Source organism: Microtus ochrogaster, unplaced genomic scaffold, assembly GCF_000317375.1.
Source record: "Microtus ochrogaster isolate Prairie Vole_2 unplaced genomic scaffold, MicOch1.0 UNK11, whole genome shotgun sequence".
Lineage (NCBI taxonomy): Eukaryota > Metazoa > Chordata > Mammalia > Rodentia > Cricetidae > Microtus > Microtus ochrogaster.
This window is the reverse complement of record NW_004949109.1, coordinates 3,643,087-3,657,914: the sequence shown is the minus strand read 5'-3', so window position 1 is coordinate 3,657,914 and position 14,828 is coordinate 3,643,087. Positions and strand designations below refer to the sequence as shown.

Sequence of the window (14,828 nt, the reverse complement as noted above, 5' to 3'; positions counted from 1 at the left end):
TGAACACGGGTATCTGTAGAAGTCTAGTGTGTATCTGCTCTCAGTTCTTTAAATATTTGCCCAGAGTATAGTCGAGATTATATGATGATTCTGTAGGAGTTTTATTTTTGGTTTGGGGGGAATTGTGTCGTTTTGGGGTGTTTCGTTTGGTTTTGTTGAGAATGCCTGTCACCTAGCCCTGACTGGCCTAAACTCTGTACATAGCCAGTGGGAATCTTGAATTCCTGAGCTTCCAGCCTCCACCTCCCATGGCCGCCATTCCAGGCATGTGCCACCATGCCTGCCTGGTTCACGTGGTCCTGGGCATCAAGGCCCAGGTTTCATGAGTGTGAGGCAGCACTCTGCCCATTCCGCTCTAGTCCCAGCCCACCTGTGCATCTTTTGAAGACTCCCATATTTGTAGAGCCATTGGGCCACTTTACGTTCTCATCAGCAGTACACAAGGGGACCAGTTTCTCTCCATCTTTATCAGGACATTATTTTCCATGTGTGGATACAGAATAGCAAAACAAATGGGTGTGAAGTGAAAATGGTGAGTTTTATGCTGTGTATAATTTTCCACAAACACATCAGAAAGTTGTAATGAGTATTCGGTACACTTGTATAATTGAAGAAAATAAGTAAGAAATCACAATAGTGTATGAAGCATATTTTTACCCCGAGTTTATAGCACCTCAGAGTTTAGGAAGAATGTACAGCTCTCTCCGAAGTATAAATTTTATAAATTATTTCAGGAATACCATACCACATTTTGAAATTATCCTAATGCTGAAATGGAAGCCGTAGTTTAGGGTCTGAAGCGATCTCACGGTCCCCCAGCCTCACTAGTGCATGCCTGTTCTAGTGCCGTGCATTCGGTTGATGGTCTTCTGCTTTTGTTGTCCTTGTTCCTAGGAAAACACTGCAATTCTGCAGCAGCTCCTCCCGTTGCGAGCACAAGTGGCCAGACTTCTCGGCTACAACACCCATGCTGACTTTGTCCTTGAACTGAACACTGCAAAGAGCACGAGCCGTGTGGCAGCCTTTCTAGGTCAGTCCTTTATTTATTTAGGGTCAGTTGTGTGTTTTTTGGGTTTTTTTTTTTGCTCTATGACATCTACTGCATAATATCCCTTAACGTCGACTCAGCTAGGCACCTCAGCTGCCTTTGAGCCCATCCTGGTTTCAGGAGAAGGGTATTGATCTGCTCTTACCTTAGATGAACTTACAGTTCTTGAGGCTGCTGGAGTTGTCTACCTCATATCTTGTTGGTACGTGACTCTTTGTTTTATTCATAGTGGGTGTGGACAAACAGACGGTTAGCTCATGGCCTTTATTCACTGCCAGTAGGTCTGTGAAACCATACTGTGGCTACTGATAGGTGTATGAAATAAACCGAAGCCATGGTATAAAATAAAACAGCATATATAAACAAAAACTGGCACCTACCCACCAAAGCCCACTTTCTAATATATAGAGTTCATCAAAAGTGTCACGTAAGTACTGTTGTCACTTTCATTTTAAGTCTTTTTTTCTTACATTTTTTTTTTAAGTTAGGTTACCTAGATCTGGTGGCACAGCCTTTAATCCCAGCATGCAGACAGATCTCTGAGTTCAGGGCCAGCTTCGTCTACGTCATAAGTTCTAGGCTAGCCTCAGCTACATAGTGAGACCCTGTCTCAAAGAAGAAATAGTAACAACTAAGGTTTCTGGTCCAGGGAGATGGCTCAGTGAGTACAATGCCTACTACATAAGAGTGAGGACTGGAACAGAATCCCTCCAACCCATGTGGAAGCCAGGCCAGCATGGTGGCCACCTATAATCCCCACATTCAGTAGGCAGAGGCAGGGCATCTGTAGGGCAAGCAGGCTAGGTTCAGTTGAGAGAGCCTGCTTCAATAAAGTGTAGACTCAATTCTGGGCTTCCACACACATGCCCACATGCATGTGAGCACATATGCATGCATAGAATGCACGAATGTGTGCCTCTACCTCCTGAGCACTGGAGATAAAAGCATATGCTACCACACCTAACAATTACTTTATTCTTCAAGAAAATGTCGAAAGTATTTCCTTCTGTTTTTAAGTGGGAAATGATTAAAAAGAAATGAAAACTGGGCATGGTGGTAAACACCTGTTTTTCAAGTAGTCAGGAGGCTGAGGCAGAAGGATGCCATGAATTTGAGGCCAACTTGAGTTACTTAGCAAGTGGCCAGTCAGAGAGCCATGGTGTGAGACCCTATCTCAATAAGCTAAAGAATAAAACTAGAATGATAAAAATGGGCTAAGAAATTATCTTTTAGCCCAAATTTTACTCCTCTGTTTTTCCTCAGTAGTCATTTCATGGTTTACTTGTGTATATGCTGGAGCCATAACCTGTAAACAGGGCCTCATCAGTGATACCCTGTGATTCGTTTGTGCGTTTCTGAGACATTAGGAATAACTACCTTGGTCTAGGAGTAGAAGGCCTCATGCTAAAGGTAGAAACACAGGCAGGATAAGAAGAGGTCCTTTCCCCAGAGTCTCCACTTGGGGGAAGGACAGAGATGTGAATGGGTAACTGCCGGGAGATGTGTTGTTCAGGAATGGCTCAGCTCCCTCTCTTCACAGCATTCTTGGGCAGCTGCTGCCATCTCACACCCATGTCCAATACAGACCCAAGCACGACTTTATCTTTACATAGTTAACAAACTGTGAAAAGAAGTACAGAACAGCTTATTCAGTCACTTTTAAATCAGATGATCAGAATTGGAATTCAGTATTAAATTGTGAAATCTAGAGCTGCTACCTCCAGATCCTCCTCCTCCGTAAATCCCAGACTGAGCTTGGGGAAGGAGGCCAAACCACTGTCAAATGTGCAGAGTGGCTTCTAGATGGTGTTGCCTGCAGTTCCCAGTAGTTGTTTTAGGAGCATAGCTTGCTGAGGAATAGGCACACACAGACTTAGTTTATCATTGCTTTGTGCTGAACTGTAATATTCCTGGATCAGGTGCTCGCTTTAGCAGCATATATACTAAAATTAGAATGATAACAGAGATTAACATGTCCCCTGTGCAAGGATGACCACAAATTTGTGAAGGTTACAATAAAAATTAATTAATTAATTAATTAATTAATTAAAAATATTCCTGGGTCAGAGTTCTTAAGGTAAGCTTTGCCATTGTTGACATTGGAAGGAAACCACGATTGGGTTTTGGTTGTGTGAAAGACAAGGGGGAAAGAGTCACCGGGGAGATCACCCAGGAGAGAGTGCTCTGCCCCAGCCAGTCTCTTTCCTCTGACTGACCATGCACAAAACTGACAGTCCTTGTCAATGCGCTTCCTCCCAAGGATGCATCACTAACTCTGCCATTTCCCCACAGATGATTTAAGCCAGAAATTAAAACCCTTGGGTGAGGCAGAACGGGAGTTCATTCTGAACTTGAAGAAAAAGGAATGTGAAGAGCGAGGTTTTGAATTCGATGGCAAGATCAATGCATGGGATCTCCATTACTACATGACGCAGACAGAGGAGCTCCAGTACTCGGTGGACCAGGAGTTCCTCAAGGAGTACTTTCCCATCGAGGTGGTCACAGAAGGCTTGCTGAGCATCTACCAGGAGCTGTTGGGACTTTCGTTTGAGCAAGTGGCAGATGCTCACGTTTGGAATAAGAGCGTTTCACTTTACACTGTGAAGGATAAAGCTACCGGAGAAGTGCTGGGACAGTTCTACCTGGACCTTTATCCAAGGTACTGATTGACTGTTAGACATGACCCGCCTCAACCCTCGCATAGTCCCTGTATGTGCTGCTTAGTCCAGAATGTCTGCCTTCATCTCTTACTAGACACGTTGCTCAGTTTTTCCTGAAAGATGAGAATACTTGTAGCACCAGTTTGGTGGATTATTGTAAAGATCAAAGTAGATGACTACATTCATAGCATTTAGAAGAAGACTGCACAGCACGTAGAGGAGTTCTTTAAAGAACAAAAGAAAACAAATTAGTGTGTGTGGTGCGCATGCTCGCACAAATGTGCCAGGCCAGAGAGGATATCTGAACCACCTCCCCAGCCAAGATAATACGTTTTTTAAAGGCATTAACTACCACCACCGTCATCACCTACTGCATTTACTTAATTTAAAATTTCGCCCAGAGTGTTTATTAGCTAGGTAATCTGCCGGTCCTCTCAAGTCCTCCTCAGTCTTTCTGAGAGCAGCACAGGGTATAGAAATAACAAAACCCTTGCTGTTAATCTAAGGAGTCCGAACACTTGACCGACACGCCCTCCTTGAAATGTTCGTTCTTCAGGGCCCTTAACAGGACTGTTTATACACTAAGCATTATATATGTACATTTCCAACCATTTAATCAGGAATAAAATTTCAGATATTGTTTGAAGTGTGTAACTGTAAACTCCACATGTTTCATCAGACACAGAAGATTCAGATCTTTTTCTCCTTAGACTACTTTCTAATACAAACCCAACTTTTTGCAATGACTAGCCCATTTTACTAAATAGACTAAGGAGAATTATGGGACTCCTGCTTCAACAAAGTGTGGGCGAGTAACTCAGTAACCCTGGATTGTTGTAAGGAGAGGGTCCCTTTGTTTGTCCTGGAACTCCCGGCTAGCTTACACCCAAAATAATCACACAGAAATTGTATTCATTAAAACACTGCTTGGTCCATTAGCTCTAGTTTCTTATTGGCTAATTCTTACATCTTAATTTAACCCACGTCTGTTAACCTGTGTATCGCCATGTGACTGTGGCTTACCAGCAAGATTCTAACCAGCATCCATCTCAGGTGGAGGATTCATGGCGTCGCTGACTCTCCCTTCTTCCTTCCAGCATTCAGTCCTGTTTTCCCCGCCTACCTAAGTTCCACCCTATCAGCTAGGCCAAAGCAGTTTCTTTATTCATTAAGCAATAAAAGCAACACTGGATGCTCAGGAGGAGGCTGAGTTGTGGTCCATCTGGTGGCACAGATGTCCTTCAGCACTTAGGTTATCCTGAGGCTCTTAGAGAAAGCATCAGGAGGGCCAGTGATGGTGCAGTGGGTAAAGGCGGCTGCCCACAAGGCTGACAACATGAGATTATTCCCAGAAGCCATAGTAGAAAGAGAAGCTGACTGTTACAAGTTGCCCTCTGACCTCCACACACATCTGGAGCATGCACATACACTTGCACATATATACACACATGCACATACAGCATGCACACATACACAAGTGCTAGATACAGTTTTATTCGAATACCCAAGAGGGTAATCCTTTGAGCCAACAAGATAAATTAGTGGGTAAAAGTGCTTATACTGCAGCCTGACAGCCTGAATTTGACCCCAGGGTCCCGCAAGGTGGCAAGAAAAGACTGACTCCTGAGAGTTATCTGGCCTCACACAAGAGCTATGCATGTGAACGTGTACACACACACAAAGATTTCAAGCAAGAAATCTTTCAACATTGCAGTGTCCTATGCCTGTCTCAAAACTCTCATCCGAAGGACAGAGTCCTCCCATCCTTGTGTTTCAGCCATACATTTGCTTTGTTTGGTATTCAGAGGTGTGGCCATTGCTACCAGAAACTTAGGGAGAGCACAGAGTAACTTTTTGTAAGGATAATGACCTACCTCATATGTGGTTATATTATGTTTGTGATGTAGCACATAAAGATCAGAGTGAGGAGCTAGACAGTCAGCCATCCAGGCCAGGCAGTGGTGGCACACACCTTTAATCCCAGCACTAGGAAGGTGGAAACAGGAAGTGATATGGCAGGTGGAGAAAGGACTATAAGGTGGGAGGAGACAGAAGCTCAGTTTTCAGTGACTCTGGATTTTTATTATTAATTCATGCTTTACTCTTACTTATCTGTCTGACTCAGGAACAAATTTGAGAGTACATTCTTTAAAGACTTGTGGGTTTTTTCTTTCTTTTTGTTTTTTTGGTTTTTTTTTTTGAGTTTTGTTTGTTTGCTTGTTTTGTTTTGTTTTGTTTTTTGAGATGGGGTTTCTCTGTTTTTTGGGTTTTTTTTTTAGTTTTGTTTGTTTGCTTGTTTTGTTTTGTTTTGTTTTTTGAGATGGGGTTTCTCTGTAGCTTTGGAGCCTGTCCTGGAACTAGCTCTTGTAGTCCAGGCTGGACTAAAACTCACAGAGATCACCTGCCTCCGCCTCCTGAGTGCTGGGATTAAAGGCGTGAGCCACCACTGCCCGGCATGTTTTTCTTTTTTAATCACATTTTATTTTTATTTATCAAACACTGAGATTCTTAAACAAAATCTTATGACTTTTAATCTCTATCACTTTAGAAACATATCATGAAAGGCCATACTCTTAGAATAAAAGTAATTTTTAAATGAACTAAATTGAGTTTTGGTTTTTTTGTTTGTTTGTTTTGTTTTGTTTGGGGGTTGTTTCAAGACAGGGTTTCTCTGTCCTGATACTAGCTTTGTAAACCAGGCTGTTCTGAAACTCACAGAGATCCGCATGCCTTTGCCTCCTGGGTGCTGGGTTTAAAGACATGTGCCAACAAGCCCAGCCTCATTTTTATTTTTACAAAGAAAAAGCATGGGGCGGAGAGATGTTCAGCAGTTAGGAGCACTAGCTGCTCTTACAGAGGACCTAGGCTCAATTTCCTCCCCCTTGACTGCTCACAGCCATCCATACCTCCAGTCCCAGGGGATCCAACACTGGGACTACTCCAGCACTGGCATTTAACAGTTTGCTGAAATTTCCTCTTACTGTGCTGTCCAGTGTCTGCCCTGACTTAGGTTGTGGGGGTTGTGGGGTTTGTGGGGTCCTTCCTCTCCCCTCTCCTTGGAGGTACCTGTGCTGCTGTGGGCTTGTTGACTGCCTTCCACAGCAGTTCTCTGGGTTCAGAAAAGCTGAAACTGTCAAGACAGGAGAAGTCCCTTGCCCAATGTTATGCATCCAAATAGTTGCCAAAATTATCTCCTTTCTTTGAAAAGCATCGGTGGGGGAGGGATACAGGGGCCAACAGAAACACTGATACAGGAAAAAAAAAATATACAGATTTAAAGATAAAGCTAAGACTGACAAACCCTAGAAGGTTGGGTCACTGTTTAATTTTACTTCTTCCATAGGGCAAAGCGGCCTGTCTTCTAAAAGGTGAACCAAACATATATACATGTGTTCTGGTGTATGACTTAATGCCTGGAAGGGGCATGTTTGTGCTAAAGAAGAGTGTCCATGTCACTGTTCTTGGTTTCTGTCTCCCAGGGAAGGAAAATACAACCATGCAGCCTGCTTTGGTCTCCAGCCAGGCTGCCTTCTCCCTGATGGCAGCCGGATGATGTCTGTGGCCGCCCTGGTGGTCAACTTCTCACAGCCCGTCGCAGGCAGGCCGTCTCTCCTGAGACACGATGAGGTGCGGACTTTCTTCCATGAGTTCGGTCATGTCATGCATCAGGTTTGTGCACAGGTAAGCACTTGCAGTTGTTGCTTCCATTCTGACTGCTGACAGGTTTCTCTCGTTGCCTGATTTTTTCACACTCTGAACAGTTGGTAAGCCTGCAGACACACAGTTGTCTTTATCACGTTCTCTCACGCTGTATTTCACTTGAAGGTTAGTCCACTGATGGAAGATCTCGTGGAAGAACAGTGGCTTCTAGCCACCTCGAACCTTTGTTCCTTTTCTGCTACTATTGGGGGATGCCTACCTTTTCAAGCCTCAAATTAAAGTCACGAGTAATACAGCCTTGCAGAGCCGGGTGTGGTGACATGCTAATTGTAACCCAGCCCGTGGGAAAGAGGCAGATCAGGAGCCCAAGATCAGCCTTGGCTACATTGCAAGGTCAAGGCCACCTTGGGCTACTTGGGAGCCTGTCGTTGCAAACTATAAATGACTGCGTAGACACTTTTTTCTAGGAGAAAGATATGTGCAATAGATTGAAATGAAAAGTGATTGTTGCATTGTGTGGTGTGTGTGTGTTCATGTGTGGAGGCCAGAGGTCAGTGTGTAATGTTCTTAGGAGCTGTCCCTTGTTTTTGGAAGACAAGGTCTTGCACTGAGACCTGGGGCTCACTGGTTAGGTCAGGCAGGCTGGATCCACCTGCAGCAGGCACCACCACAGCTGTTCCTGAAGTAGATTCTGGGCTTTGAGCTCAAGTCCTCGTGCTTATCCAGCTGGTTCTGTACCAGCTTGGCTGCCTGTCTCCCCTGACCACAAAAGTGATTTTTGTTTTTGCTTTTTTTTTTATTGTTGTTGTTGCTGGTTTTCTTTTTCATTTTGTTTTGTTTTTTCTTGAGGCAAAAAAAAAAAATCTGATAATCCATAACCCACATGGCCTTGAATTTATAACCCTCCTGCTGCAGTTTCAGGTGCTAGGGGTGTATGGATTTTTTATAGTTTGTTCCTCTTTTTTGTTTGTTTGTTTGTTTGTTTGTTCAGGGCTGTTGGTTAAATCCAGGGCTTCATTATCATGTGAGGCAAGCATGCATTATGGTCACAACCAAAAACCATGTTTATCCTGAGGCTCACTTAACCTTATGTTTTAAATAATACTGATAGAAGAAATTGAAAGACAGTTTTCTAAATTTGGAATCTCTGTATACATTCATTGATCCTTTTTTTTTTCTCAGCCACACACATGGTCACACATCACACATACATATTCAACAATAATAGATAAAATAAATTATTTAAAACTAGTTCTTTCAACATATTATCTGTTTATTCTGGTGCCTCCGTATGTTCCTTAAAACAAACAAACAAAAAGGCCTAGGGGCACATGTAGTGGTCAGACTTGTTATCACAGCATGCAGGGGGCTGAAGGAAGAGGATTACCCTGAGTTCACAGAAGGCGCATTTCCTTACACGCTCATGATCTTGGGTTCAATTCCCAGCACGCGCGCATATGCGCGCACGCACACACACACACACACATACATACACACACACATACACAGGGAGAAAGAGAGAGTATTTGGTACTGTAAATAAACACAAGGAAATACAACAGAAGTCTCTCCAGATGTGTAAGTCCAAATGCAGCCCAAAGAACAGAAACCTTTTGGAATAATCTCAGAGTTCTTACATGATTTTAGAGGCTGTTCTGCCAACACTGGAATCCCACAGGTATTTGTCAGTATTGAGCTTTTATCATTATCTTTTCTGTGCCCTTACACTCTCCTAAATTATGATAGTTCTGCTTTCCATTTTTCTAAAAATACTTGTATGATTAAATTAGCAAAGTAAAAGTAACTTCCTTAGCTTCGGTATTATGGGTTGTTAGGTGGCCAAGTTCTAGGTGTGCATCTGACTACAGACAAGCAAGGCTCTGCCCTTAGAGTGGTTGGTCTTTTATTCATTCATTCATTTTAACTTTTTTATGTGTGTGGATGTTTTGCCTGTGTACATGTATATAAACCATGTGCATACAGTGTCCATGGAGACCAAAAGAGGCCATCAGATCTCCTGGGACTGGAATTGTAGACAGTTGTGAAAATCAAACCCTGCTCCTTTGGAAGAGCAATCGGCGCTTTTAACCACCAAACCATCTCTCCAGTCTTGTTTATTTATTTTGAGCTGAGTAGTTCTCCAGAAAAATGTCCTTAGACTCACTTTCTGATAATTGTAAGATGAAATTCCAAAAACTCACAGGACCGCCCCCCTCCACACACACACCCCATACCACCCAAGGGATGATAAACCGCAGTGTAGAGTCCCTAAGGCAGCAGTTTCCTGCTCAGTGTGGACTATGCCTGGCAATTTTGTAAAAAGTCATCCATTGTCTTAATCACGTTTATTAAAATAACAGAGGTCTTCCAGTGAGGGTTCATTGTTTCTGATGCAGACTCTTGAGGCATAGTCCTCATACCACCTCAGGGTCTTGTGCTTACCCTGTGTTCTTCATACAGGTTTCCACAACTCTGTGTTTTTCATATTATTTAGCATTACTTTTGATCCTTTGAGGCAGTCACTTCAGCATTGAAAAAATACTTTCTTGATGTTCTGTGACATTTGAAAACTGATGCATAACTGAAGTTCACCTGACTCATATTACCTGTGCAATTTGTTATCTATTTTATTTTTTTAATCTACTCTAGTATTTTGTAAGTATAGTTATTTTGCCTGCATGTATGTCTGTCTACCACTTGTGTGCCTGGTGCCTAAGGAGGCCAGAAGAGGGTGTTGGATCCCCTGGAACTCGACTTATAGAAGATTGTGAGCTGCCTCATGGGACCTAGAAATTCAACCTGGGTCCTCTGGAAAGAAATCCAGTGCTCTTAACCAATATGTCATCCCTCCATGCCTAGTACTTCTCTCTTACAGCTTCTCTCTGCTAACCATTCATGGACAGAATTGTCCTTTTGATGAGCAGTGTTGATACTGTCCTTTGCTTGGTCATCTCTTCATGAAATTATGAGATATATGTTTGTCCATCCTTACCATGTCAGACTACATGCAGCATTTTAGAATTACAAAGTACTCAGATATTCATGCTTAGAACCAGTGACCACTGCTTTTCTCCTTTTGTACACACAGATCTAGGGATTTGCTGCTTGTAAGTTTCGAGACCCTTTGTACTGATCTCAATTGGAGGCAGTTGAATGAGATTCATTCTGTGTTCATTAATGCTTCTGAATTTTCCATACATGTGCACTAGACTGGATTTACGATATGACACCTCATTGTTTGGGTTCTGCACTGTGACAGCCTGGAGATTGAATGACCAGAGGAACTCATGGAGCTTGTCACAGTAATATTTAAATGTGTGTGCAGGAACTTCCAGTTCTCAGGCATGTGGATGCCCCAGTTGACTGTGCACTGTGTCATCATTAGGAACTTGAGTTTCACTGTATTTTCTTGTGTTTACACTGCCAGGTAATTTGGATGATAGCAATCAGGAGAGGCATTGCCAGTATCTGTTCCTGTTCCTGTTCCTGTTTCATAGTTTGCACTCTCTGTAAGCCCTGGCCTTTTGAACTTCTGCAGAATGAAAGAGTAATACTTCTCACCAGATCTCACTCATGCTGATGTCTTTGTTAGATGTACGTTAAAAATCAGTAATGAGTTTTGAACTATTAGGAGATATTTATTTTAAGGGAACTTCAGAATCACAATAAAGCTTTACTTAAAAGTGAAAGGGATATATACAGTCAGACAATTTCAAATGATCTGACCAGAAATTGTCTGCAAACTAACAGCATTAGTCTTTTCTAAATATTTGAAGTACATACCACTGTAGAGAAACAGACCCTGTCAGGGGAACTCTGGTGTTAGAACAGGACACTGTATTAAAATATATAGAACTAGGTTCAATCCCATATACCCCATCAAAAAAGAGAAAAGAAACTTGTGATTTGGCCTTTTCAAACCCACTTATGTCTTCATTCAAAATATGGAGACTAGCCTGGCATAGTGGTTCATGCCTTTATCCCAGCACTCAGTAGGCAGAGGCAGGCAGATCTCTGTGAGGTCAAGGCCAGCTTGGTCTACATTGTGAGTTTCAGAACAGCCAACACTACATAGTGAAACCCTATTTTGAAAAAATCAAAACTAAAATAAAATGGAGACAATAGCAGTTTTATTAAGTGTGTCACTAGCAGGGTGGGAAAATTTTAATTTTTATGTTTAAAAGTATATGGAAAAAACAAGGGTCATATTGTATCATTTTACTTTTATTTCTTTTTCTTTTGGTGGGGGGCAGGGTTTAAGACAGGGTTTCTCTGTGTAGCCGTGGCTGTCCTGGAGCTCACTCTACAGATCGGACTAGCCTGCCCTCTAACTCAGAGTTCTTCTTGCCTGTGCCTCCTGAGTGCTGAATGCTGGGTGCTGGGATTAAAGGCATGCACCACCACCTCCTGGCTAGTATTTTATTTTCCCATACATTATTTCTGTTTAGTCTTTGATTTTTTTTTAGTATTTCTATAGCTTTATGTATAATTCAATCCCTTAAGGATCAAAACTGAAGAAATGGGATGGAAGCAAGAGGAAGTAGACCAGTGGCCATAAGGAAATGTTCTGTAGCTTAGATTCAGAGGGCTGTGAGTGGAAACATGGGAAGTGATTGGAAGCATCAGGACCAGGACCTCTGCCTTGCTCGGATGATCACTGGATACCTCAAAGTTTGATTTCGGAAGCAAGAATAGCATGAGCTACTTATTCTCCTGGGGTGGTAGAGGATGTGTTGGGGAGCAGCATAGGTATTTTATTCTCATAACTGACATTAAGATAGAATTACTAGGAGGAAGCCAAAGATATGCTTGGTCAGAACAACCTGGACTCAAGAGAGGTACATTGGGCAGGCTAAAAAGAAAAATGGAGCAGGGTGGGATGCCATACACCTATATTCTCAGTGCTCTGGAACTCAGGCAGAAAGATCACAGGTTCAAAGCCAGCAAGGGTTACATAGTGAGTTTGTGACCACCTTGAGCTGTGTAACAAGCCAGCCACAGTCACAAAAGAGAAGCAAAACCCGAAGCTGCCTAAACCTTCTGAGTGTGCCAGCCCAGCACTGCTGCCTCCTCCCGGTTCTCTCTTAGGTGATTGCTACATTATTTCCCCACTTTCTGAGGGAAAAGGCTCTAGTCACACAAAGGCAGCCCGGCATGCTCTAGCCACTCCGCTGCCTGCTCTGCACTCTCGAGTGCGCACTCGAGGCAGCTGTGTGCCATGTGCTCTCAGTTGGTTCACCCACTTCCAGATTCTTCATGGATGACTCCTTCCTCGAAAGTTAGTAGATGTTCTGATGACAAAGCATGAATGTATGGCTTAACATCTCCCTGTGAACTTTTAGTTTGTGACTTAGACATCAGACATGATTTCTTTCAGGATCTCTCTATTGTTTTTGATGTTTTGTTTTTTTACTGTGTGTACATATACATATATATATATAATATATATTAGCACAGAATAAATCCTAACTAATGTCATAAGCCAAAATGTGAATGTATATAATATTTATTTGGAGATTTACTTATTTCTTTTGTTTACCACAATTTCTATGTGTGCTATTTTTTAGCTCTCTAAAAAATTATTTTTAAATATCTGTTGTTACGGCTATGGATGCCAGTGGAAGCCAGAAGAGGGCATCAGATCCCATTCAGCATGCTGCTGGGAACTGAATTTTGTTTGGCCCTCTGGAAAAACAGCGCGTCGTCTTAGCGACTGAGCCATCTCTCCAGCCCCAGCATTACTTTATAAATAAATGAGGGTTTTGTTGTTAAGAAGAATGCTCAGAATATTTCTTTAAAAGCGAAATTATTGATTATCTCCTGGGTGTGACATACAAAGAATGGTAGGATAGAGTTAGGAAGAAGTTACAGTATTTTGAATTTTTAAAGTTTAGTTCAAGGACATTAATGGCAATAATCCAAAAATTGAAAGCCTAATACTGTAGAGAAGTGAAGCAGATAAAATGTTAAGTATTCAAAGAACATAGCCAGGTCAGGTGGAACATCAAACTCTCTTTTAATTGCCTGAGTTAGATTCCACACATAGTGAGTTCTTACACCTCAGTATAGACATTGAGCTCTGGGCATGGGCTGGGTTGGAGTCACAGGGTGGCGAACAGGCTCACTGACCTCAGCAGCATTTGGGTTTAAGTGGAAGTTTTTCTTTCTTTTTTTCTTTTTGTTTTTCTTTTTTTGGTTTCTCAAGACAGCATTTCTCTGTGGCTTTGGAACCTGTCCTGGAACTAGCTCTTGTAGACAAAGCTGGCCTTGAACTCACAGAGATCCACCTGCCTCTGCCTCCTGAGTGCTTGGATTAAAGGCGAGTGCCACCACCACCTGGCTATGTGGAACTTTTATTTGTTTTCATCTAAAAAGGAGTAGTTTAAATAAGTGTCTAGTTAAGACAGTACAGGCAGTTTGAAGGTAAATTCGTGAATTTAATCTTTGATGTTCAAGACTTCTCTAAATTGTGCATTTTTCCTCCGTCCTTGGATGCTGGTAGGATGCTGAGCTGCAGGAGCACTGTGACTCAGGCCGTCTTTGTTTCTGTTGTTTTTTCCAGTGATGGCTAGATTCGTGGGAAGATAAAACTATGACCTCTTCGCTATCTAGTAACAGCAGAGTCTAATTAGATAGTGGTCACTTGTTTTTTGATGCCTTGCCTTGTTATATAAACTCCTTTAGCCGTAGACTCGCAGTAGATCAGGAAGATTACATTCTATGAAATCAATAGTGGGTCACTTGGGCCAGCCAGGGTGCCTCCAGAGGCCTGTCGTTTCTCCGAGGTGCATTGCACTTACTGATTCTAGCAGTCAACTTTTCTTGGACTTGGAATTTGATATCATAAAAATGATCTTTAGTTGTAAGCAGTAAAAGGAGGTGCTCTCTTAACTAGACTATGTTAACCCGTAGTACTTTGGCCTTTAAATGTTGCAAAAACTCACATGACAAATTTAGTTAAGTATGTTGTTTTACTTTAGTGTATAAATTTAAAACTTAATCTCACCGGGCAGTGGTAGTACACACCCTTAATCCCAGCACTCAGAAGGCAGAGACAGGTGGATCTGTTTGAAGCTAGCCTACAAAGACTCTGGTCTACAGAGTGAGTTCCTTGACAGCTAGGGCTACACAGAGAAATCCTGTCTCAAAAAGCCAAAAAAAAAAAGTAGTGTCTGTGTCAGCAAGACATAGGTTTAAATTTGTAATGGAATATATTTTAGACATCCTGTCATCCATTTGGAAAAATAGTAAAGCAAAGAGTCGTATTTAGGGCTGGAGAGATGGTTCAGTGGTTTAAAAAAAAAGAACAAAACTGGTGCTCTTGCAGAGGATCCAGGTTTAGTTCTCCACACCCACATGGTAGCTCCAGTTCCAGGAGATCCAAGTCCCTCTTCTAGCCTCCACGTAGTACACATACACACATGCAGGCAAAACACACACACACACACACACACACACACA

General features: G+C 42.3%; 1 protein-coding gene and 1 non-coding gene across 2 annotated transcripts in view; both read left to right on the top strand.

Moving 5' to 3' along the window:
• Positions 1-14,828, top strand: part of Nln (neurolysin) — a 98,237-nt gene that overhangs the window by 64,328 nt on the left and 19,081 nt on the right. The window contains exons 6-8 of the mRNA XM_026788979.1: positions 895-1,030; positions 3,341-3,707; positions 7,188-7,389. Coding sequence (XP_026644780.1) covers positions 895-1,030; positions 3,341-3,707; positions 7,188-7,389 — 705 coding nt within the window. The remainder of the gene's footprint in view (positions 1-894; positions 1,031-3,340; positions 3,708-7,187; positions 7,390-14,828) is intronic.
• Positions 2,968-3,071, top strand: LOC113458243. The gene has a single exon (XR_003378650.1). It is a non-coding gene; the product is annotated as a U6 spliceosomal RNA (small nuclear RNA).